At 35.1% G+C, this 18,977-nt stretch overlaps 1 protein-coding gene across 1 annotated transcript in view; it reads left to right on the top strand.

Annotated features, from left to right (window-relative positions):
* The window catches only part of DCC (DCC netrin 1 receptor), a 1,450,760-nt gene that overhangs the window by 1,198,403 nt on the left and 233,380 nt on the right, over positions 1-18,977 (top strand). The window contains exon 14 of the mRNA XM_043979362.1: positions 9,560-9,670. Within this exon, the coding sequence (XP_043835297.1) occupies positions 9,560-9,670 (111 nt within the window). The remainder of the gene's footprint in view (positions 1-9,559; positions 9,671-18,977) is intronic.

The following is an 18,977-nucleotide window of genomic DNA, read 5'->3' as shown; positions in this document are numbered from 1 at the left end:
GACCAACTTTTCTTTTTTTCTTGTTCTTTCTTTCTTTCTTTCTTTCTTTCTTTCTTTCTTTCTTTCTTTCTTTCTTTCTTTTTTTTTTTTTTTTTTTGCGGGGCAGTGAGGGTTTAGTGACTTGCCCAGGGTCACACAGCTAGTAAGTGTCAAGTGTCTGAGGCTGGATTTGAACTCAGGTACTCCTGAATCCAGGGCTGGTGCTTTATCCACTGTGCCACCTAGCTACCTATAACCAACTTTTCTAATCTACCTCAGTATCCTATCCTAGATTTTGACATCATTCACCAGTTTGACGACATATGAACTCTAAAACTCCTTTATCTGCTCACAATCTTAGAATCTCATTCTTTCTCTTTTTATGCTGTACTAGTTTTAAACCTACTCTTTGCCATCACCATGCCTTCCACAGTTTCCATACTCTAGTGAAGCAATAGCTATACATTCTTGCCTTTCCAATCTTGACCCTTTATTGAACCCACTCAACTATAACCTATTCCCCATTCTCTTGTTCTGTGACTACCCATGTCTTACCATGACCCTATCTCCAACTAATTTCATTATCCACTGTCCTTGTTCCTACTGATGTGTTGACAAAGGGAACTGGAGGCAGTTACAAAAGAGTGCCATGTATAATACACATGTGCTATCTAATAAACCCTCAACACAACAAGGGAATCCTATTTTTTGATTCCCTGTCTCACTCATCATACAAGCTGTTCCAAACATCTTCCCTCTTCAAGACTCCAACTGTACTTCCAACCTCCATACCCTTAGTTGAGTTCATAGAAATCATTTGCTGTGAGCTTCCCTTTCATCACTTCTTCTCCCACTCCACACACAGACACCATCGTCTATTCTATGTTATTTTCTACATTTTTTCTCTGATGAAGAAGTGGCCCCTCTCCTTACTAAAATCTACCTGTCTGTGTGGATCCATGCTATTTTCCAACAGATTAGCTCCACTATTGTCTAATCTCTATTTCGTGTCTCTCCCTATCTACTGATTCATTCACTGTTGCCAAAAAGCACACTTAAGTCTCCTTATCTTTAACAAAAACAGAAACCTTACTAGATCTACTACTAGATCCCTGCTACTAGATCTCACTAGATCCCTACTGCCTCTCATCCTATAGCTCACTTTCCTTTCTCAGCTAAACTTCATTATTATTATTATTATTATTATTGCAGGGCAATGATGGTTAAGTGACTTGCCCAGGGTCACACAGCTAATATGTGTCAAGTGTTTGAGGCTGAAGTTGAACTCAGGTCCTCCTGAATCCAGGGCTGGTTCTTTATCCACTGCGCCACCTAGCTGCCCCCTAAACTTCTTTTAAAAGGTATCTATACTTGGTGCTTGAACTCTCACCTTTTCTGAAACCTACTCTTTTGGCCTAATCATTTTGCTGAAACAGTTCCCTTCAGTAATCTCTTAGTGGCTCAATTTAGTGCCCTTTTCTTAATCTTTCTTTTTGATCTCCCTATAACATTTGCCACTGTTAATCATCTCCTTGATGCTCTCTCCTCTTGGTTATTGAGACATGGCCCTTTTTTTAGTTCTCTTTCTCCTTTAATTACTTCTTCTCAGTCTTCTTACCTATATATTTATTCATGAGTTGCCTAATAACTCTGGGTGTACCGCAAGCCCTGTTTCAGAATCCTTACTCTTGTTTGTCTTTTCACTCTCTCACTTGCTGATCTCATCAACTTCCATGGATTAAATTGTATCACTATACAGATAACCCCCAGATCAATATATCAAGTCTTAATCTCTTTCCTGATCTTGTCTCATATCCCACATTGGCTATTCGACTTTGGTTGTCCCACATGCATCTCGACCTCCACATATTCCAAACAGAACTCATTATCTTTACCCACAAATCTACCCTGCTTCCAGACTTTCTTATTGTTACAAGTACAACCAACTTATAAGTCATTGAACTCGGGGGCAGCTAGATGGCACAGTGGACAGAGCACTGGCCCTGGAGTCAGGAGTACCTGAGTTCAAATCCGGCCTCAGACACTTAACACTTACTGGCTTTGTGACCTTGGGCAAGTCACTTAATCCCAATTGCCTCACCAAAAAAAAAAAAAAAGTCATTCAACTATAAAGACTCCCTTTTACTTCTAGAATCAGATGTAAACTCCTTTGTTTGGTTCCAAACCTCTTCCAAATCTGGTCCTTTAAATATTTCCAGGTTTCTAGCACATTATTCCTTTCTACATACTCTCTAGTGCAAACATAATACCCTACTAGCTGTTCCTCACAAATTATATGCTATCTCCAATTTCCCTGCCTTTGCATTAGAATGAAAATTAACTAGATAGATTAGATATATGGATTGATTGATTGATAGATAGACAGACAGATAATCTATCTAGAGGTATCTATGTATATGCCTGTATGTCTATGGGTGTATGTATGTGTGTGCATAATCTTGCCAATGTTCAACATAGTGACTAGCATATAGCAAGCATTTGATAAATACTATACACAATAATTAATATATGATTTTAAGACAATAAAAGATATTTTTATTTTATGAAAAATATACTCAAAATATTTACTTTAAAAAGTAAGTCATGGGGCAGCTAGGCAGCTCAGTGGAGGGGCAGCTAGGTGGCACAGTGGATAGAGCACTGGCCTTGGATTCAGGAGGACCTGAGTTCAAATCTGACATCAGATGATTGATGCTTACTAGCTGTGTGACCCTGGGCAAGTCACTTAACCCCAATTGCCTCACCAAAAAAAATAATAATAATTCAAAACTAGCTTAAAATGAACTCTTTTAATGTGTTTAAACTGTTATTTTATTTACAAAAAAACCTGCAACAACATGATTTTTGTGTAATTTTTCTGACATACTGTTATTTCATAGTGTATGGTATAGCTCAGTATCACAAAACCTGAAAAAATATCATTATGTTCACAAATCAATTTCTTCACTATGAAGTAATTGGGGTAAGAGTTAACAGACCAGTTTTGTTGATGACAAACTAAAGTTTAGAAAAATGAAGCAAATAACCAGGATCACAGAGTAAGTCAGTATAGAAACTGAGACTCCAGCCTCAATCTTCTGAATTCAAGACCAGAATATAATGGGCTAGTTTTTTTTTTCTGTCTGTCTCCAAAGGGGCAGGGATGTACCATCTGAAAGATTTTCTTTTTATCTTCCTTCTAGATTATACATTTAAGCATCTTATACCCCAAATAAAGACTTACTCCTCTTTTGGCCTCAAGGAGTCAGATTTTTTTTTATTCTTCAGTGAAACAGATGAAGGCTTCTGGAGTATTTATGTTCAGAATTGTTTACCTTCAGGTGGTTGCATGACCAGGCCAGGGAATCACATTATCTCAGATCCAAAAGGATATCCAAGGTCTTATGATCTAATCTGCACCTGGACATAAATTTCATCTATTCCATCATGTACTGCCGAAGCAATGGATTTTTGACATTTGTTTTGACTTCCACATAATTTGAGGGTGGGAAGATGGTGGGAACAACACATGCACTATCTTTTCCACCATAATACTTAGACTCTTTGAAAAGTTATGGGAGATACACTGCTGCTTATGTATAAATTGATGATATCTATTCTCTTCCCAAGGGACTCATTATATCATGTTCATCAGTATAATCATTTTGAACAAGTGGTGTGAGTGTTTCCAGTGTAGCTAGACACAAATAACATGGTTTGTAATGATTTGGGCAGACTCCTGAAGACAGTTGTCTGAGAAATTCCTAAGATTATAAATATTTTTTCTCTTCAAAGCAGTTGTTGAACACAGCTATACTTTTAATTGTCATCTCACATATAGTTAGCAACTTTTATGGGACAAGACAGTTCTAAAAAAATTCCTTCAAAAACTGCTGATGAGGCTGCCTTGTATTAAGGGCAGAGGAAGATGGTATAGTGGTCTGAGAAAAAGCCCACCTGAAATTTGACCATGACCATGTAGGACCTTTATATTTTAACTAGTAATTCTTGCTATTTATGAATAGTTAACTGAGTTAAGTAAGGTCAAATGTTTCTTTACTACTGGATGACTGCAAGTATAGTAAACACTTATTAAATTTTGGTACCCTGAGGTAAAACCCAAGTCATCTAGACCTAGTTCCACCTTTTCACACTTATGATTATATTTTCATAACAATAGTGTCTTTTTGTCATATAGTTACTCCCAATTTCTGACAGCATGTAATTATGTTGTAGGAAAATGTTCATCCTGATGAGAATGCAAAAGGTAAAGAAAATCAAGTTTCAATCAGGTTACCTTCCATACAGTGATGGTATGTCAGGGCTGATTTGGAATTGAGACAGTTTTAGACACCATCAGATGCTCTCTTTATTCCTAAAAACTTAAGTGACAATAATATTGATGAAGGCAATATCAACTTTTCCTTGTTTTGCCAGCTTGTAGCAGTGGCTTGTGAAGAGAGCATGAAGAATGTCCTGATCATAAGAGAGCCTTGAGTCTGTACCAAATACTGTGGATTAGTATGAAAAGGGTACCCATGATATAGCCTTTGGGTAAAATTAGGGAATTCGTGATGACACATATATATTCAATAGTAAATGGAAGTCATAGATCCTATTGAAAAGACAATGATGCCTGATATTTAAATCTACAAGATTTGACCTAGGTTTCAAAAACTCGTTATTAGACACATTTGTGTGTTGATTTGGCTATGAGAAATTTAGAAATTCCAGAATGATTTAATTATGTGATTTAAATATTCAGGTGTAGATACTTAAAATTTCTTTACAGGACCCGATTCGTTAGGCAGGTGTTTCTTCCTTTTTTTTCCCTCAGGATAATGAGACATCTGCAGTAACAAAGTAATTCAGAGTTATAACAAGGATTTTAAATAGCTGCTATCAGTTTTATTGTGGGAACCCATGTCAGCTAAATTTTAAAGTGCTGTTTTTAATTTTGAGTGCTCTTCCCAGGAGGTTGTTTGTGATTAAATTTAACAGTTTTCTTGTGTTCCACGGCCAATATAGAATAAACATAATGATAAACATGTATTGGTATTTTATGGACTGAAAAATGGAAGCAACAGCACAGCAATTTTCTAACAGGTTTAGCATTAGAGAAAGAGGGGAAAATTATATTGGTTGAAAGTGTCACCAACTCAGGTTATCGTAATTTTAAAGAAATTAGATTGTCTTACAATTATAGAACTAGAAGTGACCTTAGAAATCATCTAATTAAACCTTCGCATTTTATACTTAAGGAAACTAAGGCAAAGAGACAGTAAGTGACTGGCCTCAGGTCATATAGCTAGTTAGAGAAAGAAACAGGACTAGAATCTAGGTTGCCTTGGCCCTTAGCCCAGTGTTCTATCACATAAGCCATACTTCCCCCAAAAATATTTAGGTTATTTAGTTCATGCTCTCCTGTCCAACAATTGTGTCAAGAACACATGGGAATTGTAATAAAGTGTTTAGAAAAAATGGGGGCAAAGAATTCCAGACATGATTAGGTAAGAGCAGGAAGGTTTGGGAGCTCAAAAATTCATGCTATCTTTCCCAACTGTTTCTCAGAGAAAAAGGAAGAATAGTCTTTAAGCCAGAAACTTATTACTAATCTGAAATTGTTCATTGTGCCCCCCCTGCCAGTTGATAACTAGCATGATACAGAAAAATCACTATTTATGTAATGGCAATAGCAACAACAATAATAAATGTGAATGAAATTATAGATGAAAAGAAAGGAAAAGGCATATTCCCAAAGATCTCTGACTTTTTTTCCCCTAGACAAGAGTTGTTCTCAGGGGAAGGTAATTTAATTTGCTATTTGATCCTGGATGCAGCTATGATCCTTTAAGAAACTTCCTCTTGGGGTGGCTAGGTGGCACAGTGGATAAAGCACCGGCCCTGGATTCAGGAGTGCCTGAGTTCAAATCCGGCCTCAGACACTTGACACTTACTAGCTGTGTGACCCTGGGCAAGTCACTTAACCCCCATTGCCCTAAAAAAAAAAAAAAGAAACTTCCTCTTTCTACAAATTTCTAGCTAAGCATTTATATTTTCTCCCCATAATTCACTGTTGATATTCATTGATCACATACTTAATGTTCACAACCTTGAAAATTAATATCCCTGTTAGTCATCATCATCTTATCTTTTCTTCCTTGAATTCTTTATTTTCTTTAGGGCAATAAAATAGATATTCTGACTTGTTTTGTCAAATAGAAATGAAGGAAAACAATGTTGGCAGAGCTGCTTCAAAAACTCATAATATAAAGAAAGTTAAGGCACCATGTTTTTAGAGTGAAGACAAGCCTCAGTAAAAACAGTGCAGTAGCATGGAAAGGGAAGTGGATTTGGTCTCAGGTTCAAATCATGGATATGCTAGTGCTTACTTTTCTGTCCTTAGGCAAGTCACTTCCACTTATTTCAATTTCCTTATTTTGGAAATGAGGATAATCTCTAAAGTACCTTCATATTTCAGCATTCTAGAATTCCATAAGATATAGCAAGGAAAAGTCTGATCATGAGAATCATAAAGTATGAGATACAGTTCGCTATTTAATCCATACTTCATTTGTTTTCTTTAAGTTCTTGATAATATACCCTATCTCTGTTCTTATAGTCATTTTACCATGTTTTAACATAATGCATATGACATATTCACCAAACTATTAATGGACATTCAATAATATAAACCTTTTAACATAAACATATTTAAGAAATGTAATTTAAAATGGATATGTTCCACTGATGCATGCTCCTATGCTTGGCCTGGAAATGATATTGAGTTCCAAAGGAATGTATAAATGCAGCGAAAGTTCTGGAAGATTCTTGGAAGATGAAGAGGCTTTAGAGTATACTTTCATCCCTAAAATTTTGTTGTTTAGTTGTTCAGTCATGTCTGACTCTTCATGACTCCATTTAGGGTTTTCTTGGCTGAGATACTGGAATGGTTTGCCATTTCTTTTTCCAGCACATTTTACAGATGAGGAAATTGAGTCAAACAGAGTAAAGTGACTTGCTAGGAGTCACACAGTTAATAAGTTTCTGTGGCCATATTTGAACTCAGGTATTACTGACTCCAGGACAGGTACTCTATCTACTGTGACACTTAGCAGCTCCTTCCCCTAAAATCACCTTTCATTTATTTATTTATTTGTTTGTTTCTTTACTTATTTGTTCATTCATTCATTCCTTCATTTGTTCATTCATTTATTTATTGTGCATGTGTATATGTGTGCATAAAATGGTGTGTATATATGCACACTTACATACCTATATATATATATATACACATAAATATATATATATACATGAGTAATTAAAAGAATTATCATATTTATATATAGGCAGCTTGCTAATTCATACCATAACCTGTTTGACTCTTACAACAAGCATTTCCCAGGTTGCCGTGCCCCAAAATATCATTAGGTAGCCAATATTCTAGCCAAATGGAAATCTGAAACTGAGCTATACAAAATCATATGACAGAGGCAGGGTCCATCTCGAAGTCTGTATAAAAAGACTGTCCAGTTTAATATGAGCATCCAGAGCTTGGCTCTACTGCTATAGCTTCATAGAACCTAGGGCAACCTCCACTCAAAACAAGATGCAGAATCAGAGTGGGACTTTTTTAAGGTATAAGTATGATAAAGAGAGATAGGACCCACCACTGGCAACACAAATGACACAAAGACAAATGGTAGGTCACACCTCATATATCATAGCTATTATATCCCAGAGCTTCTGAAACTAGACAAATAATAAGTGGGAGTCTTTGAATTTTTGGAAATTCTCATTCAAATATAAAGTAGTGCAAACATAAATCCTCTAACAGTGAAGGATAAATCTCTCATTCCCTTGAGGGAAAAACCTGGCATCATCCCTTTTATGTAAAAGCAAAATAGTGAGCTAAATTTGAGTCCCATCTTCAAAATATCTTTTTTGATGGACTACATGTCAACAATCTAAGATTCTATATTATCTATTCCATTATGTTAAGTCTCATATCTATTCTGCTAACATTTAAACTGAAAATGTACCTGGAAGAGAAATAACATCACTAATATGCTAATATGACTGAAATTGTCACAGAAGCAGCTAGGCAGCACCGTGAATAGAGGAGTGGCCTTAGAATCAGAAACACCCAAGTTCAAACACAGCCTCAGACATTTACTTGATTTATGAACCTGAACAAGTTACTTAACCTCTTTCAGCCTCCTTATGTATGGAATTTCCTCAGTTATAGAGGGAGCAATAATAACGCTGTCTAAAAATATCTAATGAGTGGTCGCTAATAAATATAAGTTTTAGCAAGAGTTTAGACTTTTTAAGCATTTATTAATGAAAATAAGAATTTGGTGATTGTGTCAGGAGCTCCGAGCCCTTACTGCCTTTCTTCCACCATCTTGGCTCTGCCCCCCTCATTTTAGTTTATTGTTTAACTCATCTTGGGCCACAGAACTGTGACTTCCAAGTCTGTTGTCCAGCTTCTTAGTGTTTATTTCAATTTTGGTTTTCTTTTATTGTCAAATCTTTGAGGTCAAAGACTCTGTCAGTTTAGTTTAAGATATACATTGGTTAGTGCATGACATATTAATAGAAAAATGCAATTTGAATTATAGTAACTTATCAAATTGTTGGTATAGTAGATAGAACACTGGCCCTATCAGTCAAAAAGACCTGAGTTAAAAAATCCAGTCTCAGACACTTAATAACAGTGTGACCTTAGGAAAGTCACTTAACCCTGTCTGCCTCAGTTTCCTCAACTGTAAAATGAGCTGGAAAAGGAAAATGGCAAACCACTCCAGTATCTTTGCTAAGAAAACTCCAAATGGGGTAATAAATAGTCAGACAGGACTGAAATGACTGAACAACAACAATTGATCAAATTATAATCAGATGTTGGCTAGAGAAACAATATTTTTAGGGAAAAATAAAATGTGGAATTGAGAGACTATAATATTTTGGACTGGGTTCTTCAGGATACATTTTCTTTTTGTTTTCTTCTGAGTACCATTCCAAACTGAATTTTATATTGCAAGTCAAATGATTAGGGCTAAATTATCCAAAACTTTATAATTGTAGTTGGAACAATGCAGTCTCTGCTTAATTATTTGAAATTTGTGTTTCAATGGATATTTTCAATAGATACTTTTTTACCTTTGTAAAAAGTAATTTTACCTTCTTTTATTTTTCAGAAAAATTGTAGCTAATTAATATTCATTAGATAATTAAAACAAGTTTTTAATTTTTTTCTTGACTTATAGGGAGAGTCCTTCTGAACTAGAAGGAAACAGATCCATGACATTGTGGCTGTTTCTTCATGACTAATATTGTATGCCTTGAATACATTCAGGGATTTTTTTTAAGTGTATAGTTTTAGAAGTAGAAAACAATAAAATGTAAAGAATAGGAAAAGGCTGCTGTTGTGATGCTATTGTCCTTTGTAAATGAACAAAAAATAGATTTAAGCTAATGCTTCCTACTGCTATAGTTGATATTATCATTGTTTTGCCAACTCTTATGGAAAAATTCTTATTCAATGGTCCTTTTTCTTTGGCTCTCGTGTCTTTTGCAGGACTAGAAAAGGGAAGTCAATACAGTTTCCAAGTGGCAGCCATGACAGTCAATGGTACTGGTCCCTCTTCAGACTGGTATACAGCTGAGACACCAGAGAATGATCTTGATGGTAATTATATCCGCCTGTAAAAAAAGTCACCTTTTCTATATCTTGCCTTAACTTTTGGTCTATGAACAAAAGAGGAAAATTACCAAATTAAAGAATGGGACTTATTTCTACATTTTCTGGAGCACAAAGTTATGCTGCTCACATTTGCCTAGCATATGCCCCTATGAATAGAAAGAAATGTATGCATATTATTGATAATAATACTAAGATAGACTTGTTTTTTCCCAGAGAAGAGAATAGGGTTAAAATGATCTCCTTCTTGCTTTTTCCTTATGATAATTCCTATAACAGAATAATAATGGAGAAATTTGATTGGGAATTTCAGTGGTCTTATATGAAGCTGTGCCTTTCCTGGGTCTTTACATATCAATGTGTAATCACTGACATGTTCGTGCTATGGTCATTCATAATATGTAGTACCATTCCTTTGGGACTTGCAGCTAATATCTTGTCAATAGAACCAGCACACCTCATTCATGTTAATCATGGTTGTCTTGGGGTATTCATGTGTAGACATGAAATATTCAGGTTGATAAAGATATCTAAGTTAATTAATTAAGGGCAGCAGAACATGGAAGCTTCCAAGTGACAGCATGAAATGTAACTGTCAAGTTAATGAAGTGAACAAAAATGAAAACAATGTTTTTGAGAGTGATAAAGATTTCTGAAATAAAAATGGAAAGAGGAATGGAACAAGAAGCAAGCAAAAAACTTTTAAGGATTTGGATAAAAGGTATTTAAATGGAATTTAAAAAAATAAAACCAAAGTAAACATTCTAATTAATTGAAAATGGGAGACATTTGGCAAAGAAGGATGGAAAGAAAACATGAACTCCTAAACCTAGACAGAAAATAAGATAAAATAATAAGAAAAGAATGTGATAGAAAAACAAATACCTAATAACAACATGAAATTACAAATCTAGAGTAATATCTGACTAAGAAGGAATCATAGATCTTTACATTGCATGGAATAAAAAGGAAGACTAAATATTCAGTCACTGGAAGAAGCAAGAAACTACTCTATAATATCTTTAGTAAGTGGCCTTGGAGCTTCCATTTTGAATCCTCCAGGGATTATCATCTCACAATATCATAAAGCAGTCTATTTATATTGTTGAACATCTCTAATTTTTAGAAAGGGTTTTTTTAAATTACATTAAAAATTCCTTGCAAGTATTTATTCATTTGATACATATTTGAGTGCTAATCTGTCTTGCATTATTCTACATATATGAGATTTAAAGGAAAAAGGAATAGTATTTGAACTGTCTATGCCCCACTATAATTACCAACCATTGCTGCTAATTCTGCCTTCTAGGGTCAGGCAGAATAAGTAAAATCCCTCTTCCATGTTATACATTTTCACACATTTGAAAATACCAATATGTTCTAAGTCTTCTCCAGCATAAATACATGGAAATGGGTGGATGGGTGTGGGAGGTTGAGTGGGCCACTCATAAGGGAAGAGAGTTGAATGATTCAGCTTATTCAAGAAGAAATATCACTTCATATTTTCCCTCTCTCTGTGGTGAATAAAAATTAACTGTTCTTAATTATAAAGCAAGAGGGCCACAAGAGTACAATGTGTACAGTCTTTCATAGTATTGATCCATTCTTAGATATGACTTGGCTAACATCACAGTGAGAGTTGAAATAATGATGACAAAACTGAGGCAAGAAACAAATATTATATTGGTAAATTAAAAGATCCCTAAGATGATTAGGTTATAGGTTCCATTAATAAGACCTAAGATCACATTAGCTATTTGACTCAGTTGTCACATTCAACTTAGGCTACTAAGATCCCTAGATCTTTTTCATATTAAATATTTTCATCCATACCTTCCCCATTGTGTATTTTCCCACTTTATTTTTAACACAAGATTATGATATTAATTACTCTTGACTATTGTTTCTGGCTAGATTTGGCCCATTGTTCTTGGTGTTTTGATGCCAATTCTAACATTTAGTGTGTTAGGTATCACTCCCAGTAATGTATCACCTAGAATTTCATGAACAAATGATCCATGCCTCCATTTTAATCATTCATTAAAACAAAGAAAAACTTTGAAACAAGGAGATGTGAGGTGAGATCAATAGGATATCCCATTAGAATCATTTCTCCCATTTGATATCAAGCCATTAATCACTTTAATAATGTTTTCTGAGCTTCATTTATGAGCTGTTTTAATGAAATAAAGATCTTGAAGCATAGATAAAATTTTGACATAGAGAGAGTGAGGGTTTGGGAGGAAGTAGGGTAAGTGGTCAGGGAAGAGCATGGTATAGCATCTATAGAACATCTTTAACAAATATTAGTTTTTAGTGACTGTTTCTATCCTCCTTTAATTCTACCTACTTTATTATCTGTTTTCCCCTTTTTCAGCTCACCTATTTTCAGACTTATGTGTCCTTCCGCAACTCAAGTGCTTGCAATTTGCACACTTAAAAAAAACTTTCTTATTTGAAGTGACAAATAGATTTTCATCCATGACCAAATGAGTACTTAACATACTGAATGGTACCTATTAACATAAACAATATTAAAATGAAATTTTCCACATTGGCAAGATAATGAAGTTGATAACTCAGAAGTAAGACTGATAGCACAAATAAAAATTATGGACATAGGTAAAAGAAGCTCAGTACATTTATAAAATAAATGATGACATGTGAAGAGAAAAAACATGTCTGCTTAGCATGTATACCATGTATGACAATGGCCTACTTGCCTGGCAAAACAAACCTACTTTCTAAGATAAAAACCTTCAGTCTTGAAAATGTGAATATAATTTAGATCTCATTGGTGATGTCTGCTTCACTGACTGACTACTCAAGTTATTTTTCCCAAATTATACTAACTTAACTCACTGAACTGGCTTCATTTTTCTCTTTCTTCTGGTTCCTTTCTTTTGAAAGGTTTTTTTAGAAAATATGCCACCACGGATGTCATTTGGATGTGATTATTGTTGGAGCCTAGTAGTTAGACTAAGGCAATCTTTGTAGGCAGGGGAAATTCTCCTGTAGCCACCAGCTCTTTCCTTAAATTCCAATTTCTTGTTTGTTTAATAGCCTCCTACTAACCCCCTAGGAAGAAAGAAATTCCTATTTTGTCTATCCATCTCCTTCAGGGCATACCAGGTAACATGATATGGTAGAAAATTTATCAAACCTGGGGTCACAGGATGTCAGTTTGAATCCTCATCTGGAAAATTGTTTCCTCATCTGAAAAATTTGGGGTTGCAATAGTAATCACTAACTTTCCAGGTCTACATCTTTGATTAAAGCCAAATATTCCTTCAAGCTAAGTATTTTCCTGTTATTGTTTTTTTTTAATTTTTAATTAATCCTTTAGTTGATCCATTTAAAAAATTTAGTGTCAAGACAAAAACTTTTTCTTTTTACTTACATTCTTAGAAAAGTAAAAATAGTTCTTTTTGGGAATTCTCTCCATAGGATTCCTCTAAATTTTTGTGAACTACAGGGGAAGGTACTGACATTGGCAACCAAATGAGCTATGTGAATAAAAATCATTCTGCACTGAAACTGACCTGAAGCATTGTAACTCTGGGCATGCATTTTCTTTCATAACGCTTTTCTGCCACTGAGGCTCTTTGCAAACCCCAAGGGAGTCATCTAATTATTACTGTGGCTACCCAGAGTCTGCAAGAGTCAGCTAAACAAAAGTTGTGCTCTTCAAAGTTGTGCAGTTGTTAACTGCATTTTCTCTTCTTCTCCTACAGCCCCTGTAGGTCTTTTTGCTCTCTTGCAAAAGCCATGGAAAGATAAGCTGTATCATTCACACAAAGAATTTATTGTTATTTGAGGTTTTTATGACCCCTATCTTTTGACTAGAATTTTAAAAACCCAGGGTACACACTGGCCTGGGGCTCAGGCAAAGCACCTCTGCAAAGGGCATAGTGCTCCACCCACTGGTTATAGCCATTGCCATGGCGCTGGCACCTCACATCATCACCATTCGCCAACGCCTACATGGGCCTGGCAAAATTATAATGACTGGAAGCCCAGTGAAGGCAGTCATGTGACTTTCAGTCAGGGCTGCCAGCCAATTGGCTTGGGGCTGTGTGTGGTCAGCCTGGGGTCTGCTGGGAAGAAGAAGAGAGGAGATTCGCTATCATAGTTTGAAACTTGAAAGGCCACAGGACACAGCCTTGTGTGTTCTCAGCTGATTCCTGGGCGGTGGTGTTTATTCAGTTTGTATCATTTCCCTTCCCCCATTTTATTTTATTTTATTTCATTTCTCTTAATTCTACTGATCTTGGTTGTGTTTTTTAAGTTCATCATTGTTAATAAATCCTGTTGTGTTTTTGAGGGAGGCTGTCAGTCTCCTTCCTTGCTCCAATATTGCAGCAAGCCGCATAGCTAACACTCCCAATTAAAAATTGGTCCCTACATTCAGGAGTCCCCACTAATTCCTGTGTGTTGTCCTCTTAATGATAATATTTTGTTAAAGCAATTATAAATCCAAATTCCACATCTTATTCATGTTCCCTAGAAAATTTGTATGTTCTTACTGACAATTGAGAAGTTTTAAAATATTTATTTTGCTCTCTCAAATTTTCAGCTCTTAAAAAGGTTGAAAGCTTAGTTTTCCCTGAAGGACCTTATTTAAATAAGCTTCAAGGAGGATGCAAGAGAATGTGTGATTGAGTTTGAAAAATATGCTCCAGGAAAATGGGCTTGGAGTCACCTGTCATGTCTCTTGTTAAGTGAACATATTGGAATTACTGTACAAAATCAGTTGTGTTGTAGCTTAACTGAAGCTCTACAGTAGTCTGGGAGAACATGAAAAGTTAAATTTGACTGATCAGAGGTTTGTGAAAATGTAACACTGATGACCAGCCTTTGGGAATAGATGGGCTTGTCCCTAAGCTAGTGTTGTTCGTCCACCCATATCAATAGAAATGGTTATGAGTCTTATTAGGGTATTCAGTTACCTTTGGGAAAAGTTTTTCTATATAAGTTCATTTCTTCTGAAACCTGAAACAGGAATACATGTCTGAGATTTGTGCACTTTAAAATGTAGACTATGAGCATTCTATGAACATGGAATGGATGGACCCCATTATAGATACATTAATGAATATTGATGAAATACAAAAGGCTGTGCTCAGCCAGAAAGAAGACATACTATGCAGTTAAACTGGCATAGGCATTCTCATGTTTTAGACTCGAGAATAGCAAAGCACCAATGAGAGAGCATGAGAAAATATCAAATGCCAAGTAAATATACCCTGGGGAAGAATTGAAGGATATGTGAAGTAGGTTTTAAAATCAGATAGAACTTTAAACTGTTTATGTTCTTGCAGTTGCCTAGAGGAAAGGCTTCAAATTAATAATTTGCTAGCAAAACTGAATATAATTTTGAAGTCCTGGTTCATTTAGAGCCACTGACAAAGATGAGAAGATTGGGAATAACTCAACCTAGAATCCTTTTGTTTTTACTTTTGGTTTTGGTAGGCTAAGGTACAAGCAATCAATTTATATTTTCTTCCTAACAGTTTTGGCATCATATTAAAAGGTAAATAGATATTGAAAGACTGGAAACTGAATGATGAGGCTGAAACCTGAGTCAGAAAAAAAGGGTAAATGTTATCAAAGAAATAGTGGAATAGGTGTATTCCCTGCCAAGAGAAAATGAAGGAGAAATGGGTTTCCACAGAGACTAAACTTCAAGTGAGGCCTAGCTAAATTGACAAGTCTGAGGAGAAATCCTCAAATTATCCATTAGATAAGTGTATATATTCTAACTCAAACAAAGAAAAAATGGCACAAATAAACAGAGACCCTGTACTTCTTTGATAGAAAATGATTAGATTTTCACAGAGGTTTATGGGATTTTTTTTAGATTTCAAGAGACTAAAAATGAGGAGAGGCACACTTATTACTTTAGAAAATAACAAACTCTGTTCTTCCCCTAAAGCAAAACTTTTAGAAATAAAGTAAGCACTATTGTTGTGTCTCTATTTTTGAGTACAAAGGATGTCCCAAAAGTGCCACAATACCAAATTTTAGCTAAACTGGTTAGTGCGATTGATCTACAAGAAAAAATATGTGTAAACACTTTGGCTGTTCTTATGTCAGTATGATGTAGTAAAAAGAGCATAGAAATTGGAATCAGAAGACTTGAACTTCTGGCTCTGTCACTTACTAGTTGCATGGTGTTATGCAAAACATGTAACCTCCTCTCCCAGGACTTTTAATTCTACATCTGCAAAATGGAAAAGAAGTTCTACTTGCCCTAGATTATCATGGTACAGAAATGACATATGAGGTAATATATGTGGAAGACTTTATAAACTATATATAACTTTCTACAGCATTTGCACATTATACTGCTTAGTTTCCTTGAAGATTGAAATTAGAATGATTGTCATGATGGTATTGAGGGAAAGAGAGCAAGAGCAAGGGGGAGTGAGAGAGATAGAAAGACAAAGAGACAGAGAGAAAGAAAGAGACAGAATGTGAATGCAACTTAAAGTACTGGCCTTGGAGGCAGAAATCCTAACTGAAATACAGACCACAGGACCCTTAATCTCTCTGTGCTTCAGTTTCTTAATCTATAAAATCAAGGGCTTGGAATTCAATGGCCTATAAATTCCTTACAGCTTTAAATCTATGTTGTCATGAGTTGGATTCAAGTGCAGGTTGATATTTGTACACTAATAACTGTATCACTCATAAAATCTCAAAGTAAAAAGAAACCTCAACCCATGTTTGACTGGGAATCATCTCCACAACATTCCCCAAAAGTGATCATTCAGTATTCTATTAAACACTTGAGTGATGGGGAACCATCTACTACTGGAGACAACACTCTTTTTCAATAACTCTCTATATTAGGAAGTTTTTCTTTACATTGCAACAAAATCTGCTATATCTACATTTTATCCATGTTTTTCCCCTTAGGTAAAATATAAAACCATCTCCCACATGATAGTTCTTTAAATGTTTGAAAGCATTGATGATGTCCACATTAAATCTTCTTTGATCTAGAGTAAACATCCATAGACTCATGAACATGACCTTGAAGCCCTCAACCATTCTAGTCATCATATATTCTTCCTCTTGATACCATCCACTCTATCAATGTCTTTCTTAAAATTCATACCCAACACTGAAACAATATTCCATATGAGGTCTTACCATGACAGCATACTATAATATTTGTATCACCACTTTCCTGGACATCATGACCCTTCTAATGTAGCCTTAGATGATATTTTTGGCTGATGTATTGCACTCATGATTTATATTGAAATTCCAGCTCATTGAAACACTATACTGATGTTGTCTAACCATACCTCTGCTGTTTTGTCCTTGTGAAACGGATATTTTGAAGTCAAGTATATATTTTTTCAGTTTCTTCCCTTTACATTCTAAATGTTATTCATTTTGGTACAATTATGTGCCTATAGAGATTTTTTTGGACCCTGACTTTCCCTTGAAATATGTTAGCTCAACTGCCCCCAAATTGATACTATCTTCAAATTTGGCAAAGACATCAATGTCTTTGTACAACTAATTGATAAAATGTTATCAAATGGATAATCACTGGGTGTGGAATAATAAGTAATGAATGTTTTGTATTCAAATGTTTTGTTTCACAGACTATTTAAAGAAGAAATTTCTAATGGGAATAAGAGGTGTGTGTCAGATATCACAAAAATAAAGATTTGAGAATAGGAAAATTCTTTTAAAAGACAGGACCCTAATTTTAGATTAAATTCAGATCAAAGACCTAATGAACTTTTTCTCCATCCCAACAAATTGTTATTCTTTTGGGGTGTGTATATGAGATTGATAGGTGAAATAGAATCAAAGGATAGAGAGATAAATGTAAAAAGGTAGTCATCTAGGACATAGAGATAGGTAAAGCTTAGGAAAAATTTATGATATGCTTTAAGTGAAAAAGTTAAATTATCTAAAAGTTGTCAAGACTGAATTTGGTGGAGAATATCAAGAGAGTATCAAGGTAACATTGGCTGTTAGTGAAAAAGTTAATATCGAAAAATAGTCTAGTGGACTTGGTGTAGATTATGATTGGATATGGTATGGACAACTGTGAATAGAAGAAGCTAAGTAGGCTGCAGGAATGGTTAAAGGGGTTTTAGAGGTTAGTAACCCAAGAGAAATAATGGCCATCAGCAAGAGAGTGGGAAAGAGTAATGACGCAGGTCTTTCTAGAAAAAAATGAAGATATTAGTACACTTCTGAATTGACTAGATAGATAGAGTGTAGGTGGATCAACTGCCTTATACAATTCACAGTAGAGAAATATAGGCTATTAAGACCTGGAACAAAACTCTCACAAAATGACCCATAAAATGCAGCGCACTAAATGGAAAATGGGTATGTGAGAATCAGTTAAAGCTGACAGCTCTGCATTTCAGCACCATAGACAGCAAAAGGTGTCCTAGGAGTGATCATTTTAGTTACAAAGAACTAAGAGAAAATATTCTTTCTGGCTACTTCATGCCTACAAATTAAAAAAGAAGCAGACTTTCCTTAATGCATTTTTATTCCTTCCAATTACTATGCAAAAGCCCTTAGCACAAAACTGCATGGGGTGAATTGCATAAAATAAGTTGACTGATCTAAGTATAGAATGCCTGCAGTAGATAATTCAGTACAGAATTCTAGTAGAAAATTGTACTTCATTAAATACCTCAGTTCTCTATGGTTTAAGTGTTGTTTTCTTCTGCCAAGGATCTAATAACACCCTTGTTTTTATTAAAATCTGTAAAGTATATATTAGTTATTTTGCATGAGCAGTTTAGAAGGTCAAGGAAATTTGAGTCAATCAATTATCTAGTGTACCTTCTATGAACATTCTTGGAAAGAAAAGAAGGCTGAAGTTATCACTTGAATAGCAACAGGGTGAATGTCAACAAGTAAAGTGAAAACTATTACAGAAGTCTCAAATCTCTCCAGGCAAAAACAGAGAAGTCAAAAGGCCCACAGAACACTATGAAGAAGGATAGCAAATATAATTACTTGATGAATTCTGTCTTTCAAAAGACTTTTTTTGGAGAAGATATCATTTATTAATATACTTTTCACAAGTGTTCTTTAGTCCAGAATCCCATAATTCAATGGTCCCGGTTTTCATGTAGTCCTTGTGTTTTTAATCACTTTAGAAATAAGGATTGTGCTTAGATATGTGTTGTCTAACTTTTAAACAGCTACTTTCAAGGTTTGTTCAAGCTCATGAAGCACTCACATATAACTTTCTTTTCTCCCAGCAACTTTCTAAACTGCTTCTTTATAGTTCATTCCATTA

This window comes from Dromiciops gliroides, chromosome 1 (assembly GCF_019393635.1).
Source record: "Dromiciops gliroides isolate mDroGli1 chromosome 1, mDroGli1.pri, whole genome shotgun sequence".
Taxonomy (NCBI): Eukaryota; Metazoa; Chordata; class Mammalia; order Microbiotheria; family Microbiotheriidae; genus Dromiciops; species Dromiciops gliroides.
The sequence above is the reverse complement of the archived record's forward strand: the minus strand, read 5'-3'. Positions and strand labels throughout refer to the sequence as shown.